Consider the following 15421-nt stretch of genomic DNA (forward strand, 5'->3'; position numbering starts at 1 on the left):
GTTATTTCAATCTTACATATGAATCCAATTGTAGAATCACATTTGTTTGTTGAGAACTATCCTTTTCTCAATTTGAGAGACAGCAAATAAACCCCTTTTTGCTGAGAACGCTATAATTTTCAATTTGAGCGACTGTTCAGAAACAGCATTGAAAAATTAGAAGTTTCTTAGTTCTATAATCAAGCTCTTATATGACCCCAGCTTAAATCTTTATTGAGATAAGTTTGCCTATTTACGGGCTATGAACCATATGATTTGTAAAGATCCCAGTTTTGTTTGGGTTTGTACGAGGCGACCAGATCAGCCCATCGACCGAATTTTTTGCACCACCCGATTTGCTGAAATTTATGCATCTTCTCTTACTCTTTGAAAAAATTTTCTTTTATTTATTAAACAATTTTGTTTTTGATCTTAGATTTAATCGGCTGTTCTTTTGTTTTGACAGTTGAAGATTTGGTAGCCAATATTGAAAAAATTAACTACGGGATTTCATGTTGCGTATTTGCAATGGCGTAGCAAATGCATAGCCGTATATTTTGTTAGTGTACTGTAAAAAATATGCTATGAAAGTTAGCAATGTAATGATGCTATACCAGTTGCATTGTATTTTTTGATATAAAAAAACAACGGAAAAAAATAAACATATTGGCTAATATTATAGCTATTTCGATTCCGCCAAAGATATCGAGCCGTAAGATTTCTAATTTTTTTTCCAAGAAAATTATTGTTTTTTTCATACAAATTCAGTGTATTTACGGTATTAAAATTAACACATAATTTTACCAAAATTCAATGGGCTATAAAACTGCATCCTCAGAAAAACTCTAAAAATTCTTACAGATTGTTAGATTTATTGAACTCGATCGAGTCGATCATACATATCCATATGTTCCTGATGATGACTTCTGATTGAAGTCGAAATATCGACCAAATAAATTATACATGAATATAAATAAAACATAAGTTTTATTCATCTGTGAAGCCTTTTAGCAGAAAAGTTAAACATTTTCATGAAAATTCGTTAAATTTTTCAAAAAGTTTAAGAATTTTCTTCGTTGCTAGCGTTAAACATTGATAGGTACGTGTTTTATAAAAAAAAATCCGAAAATAATTTGCATTCAGCCAAACTAAGTGAAAACTGGAAAAATCCTTTTGACGATGACCATTTCCTTGTGGTGTAAGTCGCTGAATGGTGCTGCCAGATAGATGAAGAGTTGCAGCAAAACTAGCTATTAAAGAAAATTATATTACTAATTCTGAAATAAAAATAAAATTATAATCCATTATTGTCCCACTACGAAAAATCTCGTATACATTGAATTCTTTACCAATTTGTGTGTGTAAAATTTAATTTTTGACATTCAAGTCAAAGTCAAGGTCAAAGTGATGTCGTGGGAGCTGAGTTTCCAAACCAACTGTACTGAAAGTTGCAGAGTTATATTTTTTTTAACCAAATTGTATCTTACATGCAGGAAAAGAAGCCACCAAGTACTATTTATTACAAGTGGTCAAACAACTCAAAAAAAAAAAAAAAAAGAATTCCTAAAAATTTCTTAAAACCAAAAAAATGGGATTGATTTTGCGTTATAGAAAGTACATTTTTTCTCAAAAACTAATACTTTTTTTCTTTGGTTATAGGCACAGCTGCTCAAGCACTATACACTTATAGCACTTTTGTTTTTGTTTTGCCCTGAATCATAGCACAGATACAAATTTACGCTTGAAATATAAACATTTTTTTTTTAAAGAACTCCCGTATGCCCTAAAAGTAATTCAAAAATATTATGGCACTGAACTTTATATTCAGCCATTTAAGGATTTGAGCTCAGAATTTGAGATAAGAATTTTAAACTTGCATACGCCTTTATTTTGACATTATGATAATGGTATTAAAAGTCATAATAAGTAGCATGTGCGCGTCCTGAGATGTTCGAGACCCGGGGTCTCTAAATTTAGTACTTCGCATATATCTCGCTTCCTATGTCTTGCTCGAGTTTCGCGCTTAGTTCGAAGTTGAACATCATGAAACTCTGCACAGGTCTAGTACTGCATTACTTTTCGTAGTCCCAACCATTTCTGAGTTAAGCTAGCAGTTGTTGAAACTTTGCAGCGACCTAGATTAGATATTAATTAAGCGAACTCGTTCAAATATTGTATTAGGACTAACATTTGGGGGTAGCCAGCAACATCGATTCAACCCATGCCGAGTGAAGTTGTGCTGAATGTTGAGAATTAAGATTGCTCTTGTGTATTGTGATGATATAGCGATTTACGAAATGTTTTAAGGAATCGATATATTGGAACTTTTAAGCTTTTTGAACATTTAAAAATTGTATTCTAATTTTTTTAAATACAAAAAAAAAAAAAAAATGTTAGTGTATATAAAATTTTGTACATGTGTTGTGATTTGCACTTCAATATACAAAATTTTTAGGAATAATTTTTTAAAAAATGGAGAAAATTTTATAAAAAAAATCAGCGGCGGAAACTATTATTCCTTTTATAATATAATTCCTTGCAAAACTATTAATTTTGGACTTTTAATATATTTGGATCAAGATACAAATTATTTTCGGATATTTATTACCTGAGTCCGATAGAACTAGTTAAACTCGGACTTTTAAAAATAAAAGTCCGGAAATAAAAGTTAAATCTGGACTTTTATTTTTTGATGCCAAAATAAAAGTCCGGCTTGATAACAACGAAACGGCTCATCCGAAATAGTTTAACTAGTTTAACTAGTTCTATTGGACTCAAAAAATAAAAATACAGATTTTACTTTTATATGTGGACTTTTATGGAAAAAGTTCGAAAAATAAAAAGGATGCATGATTCGACATGATATTGCTATAGGGATATCTGAGAACTCAAACATTTTCAACTAGGACATTTTTTTAACCCGGACTTTTTCGACTCCGAAAAAAAAATAATTATTATTTTCTGTCCCTAAAAAAATTTAATTGTGTAACTGTCAGGACGATGCATTTATAGTCCAGGTTCGCAACTTTACGGTCGAGTACTATTATTCACTGAGATTACTCGTACCTACAATATGTGAGAAATATTCAAGCAAGTATTCTTGATTGAAAAAAAAAAAATTAAGAAAAAATGTTCTTCAAATTAATGAAAGTTTTTAACAAAAATAAGAAATTCTGACGCATTGTATCGAAATTTTCCTCAATTTAAAGAAAATTTCTTTAGGAAATATTTTTCCTCATTTTAGGTGTTTTTTTACGAGTGCCTTATTTGATTATTTCCGTTGAGAAGAGAAGACTATTTTTCTATGACGATGGCCGAAAAAAAGTCCGTGTTGGTAACCCCTACCTGAGATGACAATTAAAAAGTTGTTAGCAGCGCTTACTTTTATGGCACAAACTAGTTTAAAAGCTAACCTTTTTTTAAGTTAGTTCTTTTGGGTATACCCGTGAAAAGGCCAACTACTAGCTAGCTTGCTTTAGGCTGCCGACAGAGTGCTCGCTATCAGCTATGCTAGGCTTTATATTACAGCAACGCTTCTCGTTTCTACTCTGTCCTCAGCGTTGGGCAATTGCTTTTTTTTCTGTAGGGTCTCCTAATAGAATTATTACCCAAAAACTAAAGAAAGATATATCTCATGCCAAAAAAAAAAAAAAAAAAAAAAAAAAATTGTCTGGTTGAGGAACTTTCTCCTAGTTTTGATGATATTTTTTGGGGTGCAGTTATGGATAATATAACGACAGATTTCCTTCACTCTGAAGCTACAAACCAATATTTTAGGTATTAACAAATTAGTTGTTATTTAGCACTTTAGCTCTAGTTCTGGACCAATAGAATTGATCATCAAATGAACCTCTCGAAGGGGTTATGGATAAGCATCTGGTCAGGCATGAAATGAGACTTTACAATACAGGAATTCGGCAGCTTGAGTTTTCAGCTCCCATTGACATTGATAGGCACATGCACTGTAGAAATGAGTGATAAGAATTTCCAAGTCAATTGCAAAAAAATTAAAAAAAAAAAACATACCAAAACTCAAACCAATAAAGAATCGAGCTTTTCTAAAAAATGCAGCTTCTCCGAACGCTATTCGAGTTAAAAATAAAAAAAAAATATTTTTGAAGTATGTAGGTCTGCGATATATACATACAAACTTTCATACATGCGTTTGTATATATATTTGTTTTAAATTTGTAGTACAAACATGCGTAACATTTTGTTGTGATTTTCTGAGAATTAGTAAAAACCCGCGCATCGTTCGAAAGAAGAAATAAAGTTTTTCAGTCAACGTCCCAGCTGTTTTTAGTTGTTTTTTCGCTATCAAAAGCGCGTACGCAGCTACACAACCGGTGCGGGTGTGACTCACGCCACCTTACGAGTAAGCTTTAAAAACATGTATAAATTGCAACAAAAACAACAGCAAGTAGAAAGTGTGACAAGTGTAGATAACTACGTCACGTCAGCGGCTTAAGCGTGGCTTCTTTTGTTTTATTTGAAACGCTTGAAGTGAAGTGATTGAATCGTTAAAATTTATGTAGAATTTGTTGTATTTGCGCTTAATCATTCATTAATAAAATTTTTAATTTGTCATATGCTGAATTATAATTAAAATTTAGTGATAAACTAAAAATTTTCGGCGAAGCTTGGGAAATACCGACATTTTCGGAAGTTCTTACGATTTGCTAAAAAACAAATAAAATAAAACTGTGACAGTTTGAGTGTGTGCCAATGGCAATATGTGTAAAGATTTTATTACGATAACAATAATTTTTTTAAGAGCGTTTTTAGCTAAAAGAAATTTGTTTAAGAGATTGCAAATAAGTGTTATTGTTAAAAACTTTAAATCAAAAAAATCCAGACATTCAGACTATTGATAAATGAATTTTTATTTTTATGAATTTTATTATAAAAATTAAGTGCAAATATAATTTTTTTACAATCAGAAGAAACACCTACCTAAAATGAAGAAAAATATTTCCTAAACAATTTTCTTTAAATTAAGAAAAATTTCAATGTAATGAGTAAGACTTTCTTGTTTTTGTATACAACTTTTTTATTAATCTGAGGAAATATTTTTCTTCATTTTTTTTAATTTTAATCAGACTATTGATAAATAAATTTTTTGTTTTTGAATTTTATTATAAAATTCGAGTTCAAATCATATACATTATTACTAACTGCTGTTTTTATGTACGGGCCCCTTTTTTTTTGAATCCAAATCTATAAATGAAATTTTGGTTGTAAAGATGGAGATTCGGCTATTAGCGAGCTTTGGGCAATTTTGGCGGCAGTGCTTTTGTTTAGCTATTTTTTATTAAAATAATTTGTTAAAGATAAACGATTGTGAGCACACAAAGAAATCTATTTGTACTATGGCACTATTGTGAATATTTGCACTGCATTACCGGCAGTTGCTCTCATACGCCAGATGGCAGCGCAAGCCGTAAGTTTTAATTGATTGATGGAACAACTGATTTCTGTTGATATTTGATAAGAGAGCTTTATATTGGTTGCGCAAAATGCGCACGGGTCGGGCTCGTATAATTATATTTATATATTAATGTATATAAAATACACTCAGAAGAAACAAATAAAATGAGAAAAAATATTTCCAAAAAATTTTCTTTAAATTGAGCAAGATTTTTGAATACAACTCTTTATTAACTTGAAGAAATATTTTTTTTCCTATTTTTTCAATCAAGATAAAGTGATTGAATAGTTCTCACAATATTTATTTTTAAGAAAATTATTCCTATAACCAGGGAAAAAAGGCATCCTAGTTTTTGAGAAAATTTCTTGTCTTCATTAAGGGAAGCGTTTCTATGGTACATGGTCAATCAAATTTTTTCTTCGTTTTCAGCAATTTTTAGGAATTTTTTTTTAAGTGTAGTTTTGTATTTCGCTCGAAATAGGAAAATTGTGTTTTGTTTTTTATTTTCCTCGGACAATAATAGCTATTTTTTAGTGGGTATAAACGGCACTGCATAGGGTGGCTATTAACAAAGAGAAAGCCTTGGGATATAAGGAGTACGTTTTAGGAGTTTTCTTAGATATTGCCGGGCCGTTCAGCAGGCGATCATGGCGGGTCTTAAGTGTATTGAAGTACATACAGCCCTTGCAATATGTAATGGCTGCCTACTTAATTGCAGGAAGATTACTTCGCAGTGGGGGCTGTATAAGGCAACAAAATCGGTGGACAGGGACACGCCGTAGGGAAAGGTATTATCACCTCTGCTGTGGACGCTGTCGATCAACCAACTGCTCAGGCAGTTCGACCAGGGACCCACCAAGCTTACGGCGTATGCAGATGATGTTGCAGTTGTTATAAGTGGAAAGTTTCTTCCAACAATTAGCACTTGGTATTGGATCGGGTGCTTCGGGCCTCTTCGGATCTAATGTCGGGTTAAGTGTCGACGCGTAGAAGACGGATGTGGCTTGGTTTACTAGGAGGTATGTATAATTTCCCTAATTGGACTAAGCCTGAGATAGGAGGGGTGACACTGCAGGAGAAACCTTATATAAAATGTCGAGGAATCATTATAGGCAGTACGTTGTCGGATAAAGTAGTATAGCGACATCAAATATTGGACGAACAGACTGCCTAGCTCCCTGGCTGAGCTTTGATGGGTCTCTTAGAGCCAATATATATGTTTAAAGCTGGCGCAATGGCGCTCATATCGCAGACGTCGATGGTGCCAAAGTAATGGAAGGAGTAAGGTCTGCGGCATACTATGCTTATCCGGAAATAAACGGATCCTATGAGTTACCAGATGAATTTAAAGTTTTTCAGGCGAAAGAAGTAGACGGGACTAAAACAATAGAAACTCTGAGAGAAAATGCTTAAACTGCAGCCGCGTCAAATTTTATGTTGATAGAGAAGCAACAATTAAGGCAATAATCTCGCAACAAATGCGACTACCGAGACGCTACCGACTGTCTTACACCCCTAAATCTTGGGTGTGACGTTCGATCAGGAACTACATTTTGGTGAGCATGCAGCCGCAATTGTACCGAAAATCCAGAGCCTTAATAAAATCCTCAAATCTTTTGCTGGCAGTACTTGGGGTAAAGAGAAAGAAACGCTCATTACCACTTACAAAGCAATTGGTCAGCCGATTGCATGCTACGCCTGACCGATATGGTCGCCAAGCCTAAAGACTACTCACTGGAAGAAGCTACAGGCCTGCCAAAATACTGCCCTCAGAAACGTAACGGGCTGTCTTCTTATGTCTCCAGAACACCACCTACATAATGAGGCGAGAGTACTCCCCATTAGCGAGAGAAATGAAATGCTAACCAAACAGTTTGTGGTAAATACCCAGAAACCTGGACATACCAACAGACATGTAATTGATGAGGCTCCACCGCCAAGGCGCTTAAGTGGTAAGCATTATGAGGAAATACGGCACCTGAGAACACAGCCGTATGAAGCTAAAAACACAAGCAGGTCCTCAGTGGAATCCACAAACAGGCGTCGGACCTCTATGCCAGGAATTGCCCGTCCGAACGCGTGTCACTCTAGCTCAACTTCGATCTGGATACTGTAACAGGTTAAACACTTACCTATCCAGAATCAACCCCGACATACAAAATTGATGCCCCGCTTGCAATGTGCCCACACATGACACCAACCATCTCTTCAATTGTAATGTGGAACCAACGCCTCTAACACCCCTCTCATTATGGTCCACCCCTGTTGAAAAAGCAACTTTCCTTGGACTCCCGTTAGAGGAAATTGATAACTATTTGTGATTGGTCGCACCTATTGGATGGGGCGAAGCACTGCTACAACAACAATAACAACAACAAGCAATAATCTCGCATAGCACAGCATCTAAAAGTGTGTACATCTATATTGGGTCCCTTGGCATATGAGAATAGATGGAAATGAAAAGGTGGTAGCCAAACAGGATGCATGCGTCGAAACTTGTACCGTAGACGTCCCAATCAGATTGAGCGAGATTAAAAGCAGGCAAGAGCTACACATGATCGACAAAGCAGGAACGGCATGAAATCAAACGCGGGGCTGCAAAGTGTCAAAGCTAATGTGCAAGTCTTACAACATTAGACTAACAAAGTTACTCCTACCATTAAAAAGAGAGGACTGTAGAATCATGACTGATACTCTAACAGGACACTACCTTCTAACGAAAGCGATCGAGCTATTAGGTGTGACACAGCTATCAGATCTAGAACCAGCAAGAAGCATAGCTCCTAGACAGCTTCTAGTATTTGCCAAGAGGACGGAAGTATTTTTAAAATAGGTTCTAGCTTCTGGTCCCAGTCCCAGTCCCACTCCGAGTCTCAGTCCCTGTCATAGTACAATCCCAGTCCCAGTCCGTCTCTGGTCTACTTCTCGGAAAAAAGTATCGTAAATAGTAATATAGGCAAACTTATATACCAAATTTCAGCCAAATCGAATAGGACATATGTAAATAGGTATATGGGTATTATTAATTCATGTCTCTATTTCGGCTTCGCATGCATTATTATCACTTTTGCCAGGTTGATGCGACTAAATCGAATATCACAATGAAAATTACTTCAAAGCTCTCATCAACAGCTTTCATTTGTTATCCATATTTTATAAACACATTCTTGGGGTCCCCGGGTCCACGTTTGAATAAAATCGGCCGACGCATCTCTTCAAACACCGGCGACCAACTAACACACATTTTAGCCTTTCCTTTTATATATATATATATAGATTTTTATTTTTCACACTTCACTATAATATTAAAACGAAATGCAGATATTCGTGGCTTTTGAAATTCGGCTTAAAACTTGCACATGGCACAAAAAAAAAGTGTCTTAGTACTTCTAAGTCGTGGGCCCCCTCAGAAACCCGGGGTCCGGAACCCCCCCCCCCCCCCCCCCCCCCCCCCCCCCCTCCCCCCCCCCCCTTCCCTCGACGGGCCTGGTGATGTGCTATACTTCATATCATTCAATATTTTTTATTGATAAGCGCGCTGTTTAATTAAACACCAACCAATTACACGGAAGTTTATCCGCACCACCTGAAAATGTGAGTGCCAGTGCGTATACGTAACATTTTATTATTACGTATAAACAAATAAAAAAATTTGCAATAAAATAATATTGCGACTATAAACTGAGATATAACCTATCCTATATTTCAAGTTACATCAAACTACACACGGGGTGCAAAACAAATTCAAAATCGGTTCAGTAGTTAAGGAGTCCATTGCGGACTAACAATGTGACACGTGATTTTTATATATAAAGATTTCGTTCCGTGCGCCATCTAACGGAATTTTTTCTCCGTTTCTTATATTTCCTCGGTGTCTTAACCTTAAGTTTTGCGCTTGTAGCTCAATGAGAACTTGACTTAAACTTAACTTAAAAATCAATTCCAAAATTCCCTCCGTTCCGTTTGATTTTTCTAAATATCTCAGTCCGTGCGCCCCCTAGCGAAACTTTTTGTATTGTGTCATCGGCTGTCATCGACCTCTGAATTAAGCTTGAAATTTTTAGCCTCTAGCTCATCGAGAAGTTACTTAAAACCCGGTTTCGAATTTCCAAATTATTATATAATTTTTTCGATCCGTGCGCCACCTAACGGATTTTTTTCCTTTTGTTGCATTGTCACGGTGTTCTAACCTATGTGTAAAGTTTCACGTTTGTAGCTCAATGAGAAATTACTTAAAAATCGATTGCAAGATTTGTATGAAAAGCGGACAAACATTCAACCGACCTAATATAAAGGAAGTAATAAAAAATAAAAAATAACTTTTAGTTCCCAGTGAAATAAAAAACTAAAAAAAAACAAGTAAGGAAGGTTAAGTTCGGGTGTAACCGAACATTACATACTCAGTTGAGAGCTATGGTGACAACATAAGGGAAAATAACCATGTAGGAAAATCAACCGAGGGAAACCCTGGAATGTGTATCAAATGAAAGGCATTAAAGAGTATTTTATGGGGGAGTGGGCCATAGTTCTATAGGTGGACGCCATTTAGGGATATAGCCATAAAGGTGGATCAGGGGTGACCCTAGAATTTGTTTGCACAATATGGGTATCAAAAGAAAGGTGTTAATGAGTATTTAAAAGGGAGTGGGCCTTAGTTCTATAGGTGGACCCCGTTTCGAAATATCGCCATAAAGGTGGACCAGAGGTGACTCTAGAATGTGTTTGTACGATATGGGTATCAAATTAAAGGTGTTAATGAGAGTTTTAAAAGGGAGTGGTGTGAAGGAGTTTTCCAGATATCGACCAAAATGTGGACCAGGGTGACCCAGAACATCATCTGTTGGATACCGCTAATTTATTTATATGTGTAATACGTGCCAAGATTTTAAGGGTTTTTTATTTCGCCCTGCAGAACTTTTTCATTTTCTTCTACTTAATATGGTAGGTGTCACAACCATTTTATAAAGTTTTTTCTAAAGTTATATTTCGCGTCCATAAAACAATCCAATTTCCTTACCATGTTTCATGCCTTTTTTCGTATTTGGTATAGAATTATGGCATTTTTTCATTTTTCGTAATTTTCGATATCGTAAAAGTGGGCGTGGTCATAGTCGGATTTCGCTCATTTTTCATACCAAGATAAAGTGAGTTCAAGTAAGCACGTGAACTAAGTTCATTAAAGATATGTCAATTTTTGCTCAAGTTATCGTGTTAACGGCCATGCGGAAGGACAGACGGACGACTGTGTATAAAAACTGGTCGTGGCATCAACCGATTTCGCCCATTTTCACAAAAAACAGTTAACGTCATAAAATCTATGCCCCTACCAAATTTCAAAAGGATTGGTTAATTTTTTTTCGACTTATGGCGTTAAAAGTATCCTAGACAAATTAAATGGAAAGGGCGGAGCCACGCCCATTTTGAAATTTTCTTTTATTTTTGTATTTTGTTGCACCATATTATTACTGAAGTTGAATGTTGACATAATTTACTTATATACTGTAAAGATATTAAATTTTTTGTTAAAATTTTACTTTAAAAAATTTTTTTTTTTAAAAGTGGGCGTGGTCCCTCTCCGATTTTGCTAATTTTTATTAAGCGTATATATAGTAATAGGAGTAACGTTCCTGCTAAATTTCATCATGATATCTTCAACGACTGCCAAATTACAGCTTGCAAAAGTTTTAAATTACATTCTTTTAAAAGTGGGCGGTGCCACGCCCATTGTCCAAAATTTTACTAATTTTCTATTCTGCGTCATAAATTCAACTCATCTACCAAGTTTCGTCGCTTTAGCTGTCTTTTGTAATGAATTATCGAACTTTTTCGGTTTTTCGAAATTTTCGATATCGAAAAAGTGGACGTGGTTATAGTCCGATATCGTTCATTTTAAATAGCGATCTGAGATGAGTGCTCAGGAACCTACATACCAAATTTCATCAATATACCTCAAAATTTACTCAAGTTATCGTGTTAACGGACGGACGGACGGACGGACGGACATGGCTCAATCAAATTTTTTTTCGGTCCTGATTATTTTGATATATGGAAGTCTATATCTATCTCGATTCCTTTATATATGTACAACCAACCGTTATCCAATCAAAGTTAATATACTCTGTGAGCTCTGCTCAACTGAGTATAAAAATACGAATTGCTATCTGCCAAAATAAATAAAAACAAAAACACTAAGTGAATTCTTACGAGAAGAATGTAGACTAAAAAAATTACTGTTATTTTCCGAACAAAAGAAAAAACTCGAAAAATAACTGTTGTCTTCTGAAAGAAGTGAAAATAACTCGACAAAATGATTGACTTTTGCCGAGAAAAGTAAAAACTCAAAAATTATAAAATCAAAACATGGCTGCTATCTTCCGAAAAAATAAAAAACCCAAAAAAAAAACTTTTATCCTTGATTTTTATATTACAACTCAAAAAAATCTAATTAGTCGGTATTAAAAGGAATGCTTTCTTGTACTTCCTATGAACAGGCATAACACCTTAAGTAAGATTTTTTTGGGTTGTATTTTGACCAATAACAGTTATTTGCTGGCTGTGATCAAAACTATTACAGTTTGTGTGTATTAAAGTAGCAATGTGAATACAGATTTTAAAACAACAACTATTTTTAGTGTTGTTTTGGTTAAAAGAAATTTGTTTCGATGAAAAGTGCAAAATATTTATTAACAAAAGAAGAAAATTTCATAATTGAAACAAAGCTTAGAAATTATCACCAGTAATAAAATTTTCAAGCTTCAGAACATTACAAAAGTAAACAAATTTTTTTGCATAGTGCCACTAAGTAATCGAATCCAAGTTTGCCTGCCAAACGGGCATCTAAACCGCAAAGCTGAAGATAAAAACTACGCCCAGTAATAACTCGAACGCCGCAGCCTCTGTTTTTGCTTCCACAGTTCCGCTCCAACAACAAACAAACAGATCACATCACAACGGCACACACCCGCACGCACACCTTTCATCATCGACTTCGTCGCAGCCACAGCCTCAGCCACAATTGCTGGTTGGCACAAATAATAACACCAACGTGGCTGCCGTTGGTTGTCTTCGTCCCGTTTCTACTGCCACCGTTTATCCAAACGCCGCCAAAATTGCTCCATACCAACGTCGTATGCATTTGCCGAGCACAGCGGCTGCAGTGTACGGCACCAGTTCACACTCTGGTGGTGGGCTCGGTGGAGGCATTGGCGGCGGCGGTGGTATTGGTATTGGTGTTAGTGTTGGTATTGGCGATACGGTTGGCCACAATGTTGGCAGTTTGATTGGTACGGGTGCTGCCGCAATGGTTACATCGTCTATCTCACCAATGGGCTGGTGTGAATCTGCTGCTGTGCCACAAACAATACCACCGCCCAGTAATGCGAGCGCCGGCAGTAGTTCACCTATTGGTGGCGCCAGCAATGGTACGGTGCATAGTAGTAATAGTAATACAAATAGTAGCAGTAATAATAATCATGCCAATAGCAACAACAATCATCATAGTAGTAGTAGTAACAATAATAATGTTAGCTATCAAGAGCTGTGGTGGACGGAACGAATGCTGGAGTTGGCACACGAGAAATTTCCCAATGAGTTAGGTAAGTGGAAATTAAATGTACTTTTAAATTACATTTCTTATGTTTAAATAAATTTCAATTTGCTCATCAGGCGTTCGTCTCCACCAAGAGCGCCTTTTTGCCCCTAATGAAGCTAATGAACTGATCCATGCATTTTAAGTCCAACACTTGAGTGTTTCTTGAAATATGGTAATATTAGGGACATTAAGTCTTCCGAGTTTGCTAGCATAACCCTTCGTTCTTATGTACTGTGTGTTTAGGTATGGTTTGTATATTTAGAAAGTACTTTCTTACTTACTTAATTGGCGCTTAACCGTTTAAACGGTTATGGCCGTCCAACAAGGCGCGCCAGACGCTCCTTCTCTCTGCCAAACGGCGCTAATTGGTCACACCAAGGGAGTTTAAATCGTTTTCCACCTGGTCCTTCCAACGGAGTGGGGGCCGCCCTCTACCTCTGCTTCCATAGGCAGGTTCCGATAGAAAAACTTTCTTGGCCGGAGCGTTATCTTTCATTCGCATAACATGGCCTAGCCAGCGCAGCCGCTGCGTTTTAATTCGCTGGACTAGCAAGTACCCAACTATAAAATAATCTGGGGAAATCTGTACAAAACACGGGGCCTGTAACGTGGTTACTGATGTACAGAGTGTGCTCGAGTTATGGAGGGAGCACTTCTCCTCACTACTAGCTAGTAAGGGAGAAGGCGAACCTGATACCACAATCTCTGATGGTGGAGTATACCTTCCAATGCCCGACTGTGACGATGTAAGAATAGCAACATCCCGTCAAAATAATAAGTACACTGCAGCGAAAAGGTTAAATGACTACCTCCGAACTGTTGGTAATCGCACGCAGAGCGGGACACTTTGTAGCCACACTTGTAACAAGAGTGCATAAGTCTGACCTTTGTGAATCTAAATTAACTAATCAAACGCAGTGATATTTCAGAGCCACCTACGAATAAACCAGTTGAGAGCACGTGCTTGCAAAGCGGGACAGTTGCCATTTCGTAAGACACGACACAAGGTTAAAAGTGTGAGTTGGTAGCACTGCCAAGGTGCAGAGTTAGACAAGTAGCTAGCGTCTCTTAGGAGGTCGTTCTGCATTAGTTCGGACTAAGTACGATTCGCTGCAGGGAAGATGCCACCTTCTATTAACCCAAATGCGTTGAGCTGGTAAGCATGTACTCACTCTAATGCAAATATGGACGGACGAGCGCATGCCTACGGATAGAAATTTAAGTGTGCTCTGCCCAATTCAAAAGTAAGGCGATCCCACAAACCGCATAACATATCGCGCTATCAGATTATTTAATATTGCGAATAACGTTCTATCTAGCATATTGTGCGAAAGACTGCAGCCAAAGTCAACGAACTGATTGGACGTTATCAAAGCTGACAAATCTACTAACGCCCAGATTTTCACGATGCGCCAGAACCTGTAGAAGACTCACGATAAGAGAATCGACGCTTACCATCTGTTTTACGTCTTCAAAGCGAAGAGAAGTTGCTTGTATGCTGCTATGTCTCAATTTAAGTTCCCTGCAAAGTTAATAAGGCTCTGCCAAATGACGTTGGGCAGCAGCAGCAGCTCCGTAAAGATTGGGATGGACCTCTCCGAGCCACTCGACACCCAACGAGGCTTCAGAGAAGGCGACTCCCTTTCGATTGCGATTTCTTTAACATAATGCTGGAGGAGTAGAGTTGTGCTTTTTCGTTCCTTTCAGAGATTCGGTTCTTTCGTTCTTTTTCTATGAACGAACAAATTGATCTTTTTGTTCCTTTTTTTTTAAGCAAATTTGTTCATTGCTGCTCGCCTCCGCGGAAAAAGCCAACAAGTATAGATTGGGGTGTGTATGCACAATGCTTTGTGTAGGTATATTTAAATGTGTTATGAACAAATAAGTTAATATAAATATGTATAATTAACTTCCAAAAAAGTTACAAATTTCGGAAGATCCAGGAAGTTGGAAGAGTACAGACACAAATTGTAAATATGAACTTTTCAAGTTTAATAAATGTAATAATTAGTTTCTTACAAAAGATGTTTTTCATAAATAGTCTGCGTTGTTACAACAGTTTTACAGAATTCGTTGTTGCCACACATAACTTTTTGTAGCAGTGCCACACATATCTTTAGTGTAAGTGGCATCATCGACATTCGTGCTCACTGTGAATTTCTATGTATGTATGTACAAGAGAAGAGAGAAAGAATAGCATTCGATAAAACGAACTAAAAGAACAAATAGAACCGAAGTCGAAGATCTAGTTCACTTGTTCAGTTGAGAGACCCCCTCTATGGAGGAGATAATTCCAGCAGCAGAGCTAAACCGCGATGGTACAAACTGTCCCTACATATAAGTGAATTTTTTTTTATACCTTTCATGGAAATGAAATGGTATATTAATTTCGTCACGAAACCGAAAATTGTAAGTCCTTAAAG

General features: G+C 36.5%; 1 protein-coding gene across 1 annotated transcript in view; it reads left to right on the forward strand.

Annotated features, from left to right (window-relative positions):
- Positions 1-12257: 12257 nt before the first annotated feature.
- lz (lozenge) overlaps positions 12258-15421 on the forward strand; it is a 68937-nt gene continuing 65773 nt past the window's right edge. Inside the window, exon 1 of the mRNA XM_067780756.1 lies at positions 12258-13002. Coding sequence (XP_067636857.1) covers positions 12537-13002 — 466 coding nt within the window. The 5' untranslated portion in view covers positions 12258-12536. The remainder of the gene's footprint in view (positions 13003-15421) is intronic.

This window comes from Eurosta solidaginis, chromosome 4 (genome assembly GCF_040869045.1).
Source record: "Eurosta solidaginis isolate ZX-2024a chromosome 4, ASM4086904v1, whole genome shotgun sequence".
NCBI lineage: Eukaryota > Metazoa > Arthropoda > Insecta > Diptera > Tephritidae > Eurosta > Eurosta solidaginis.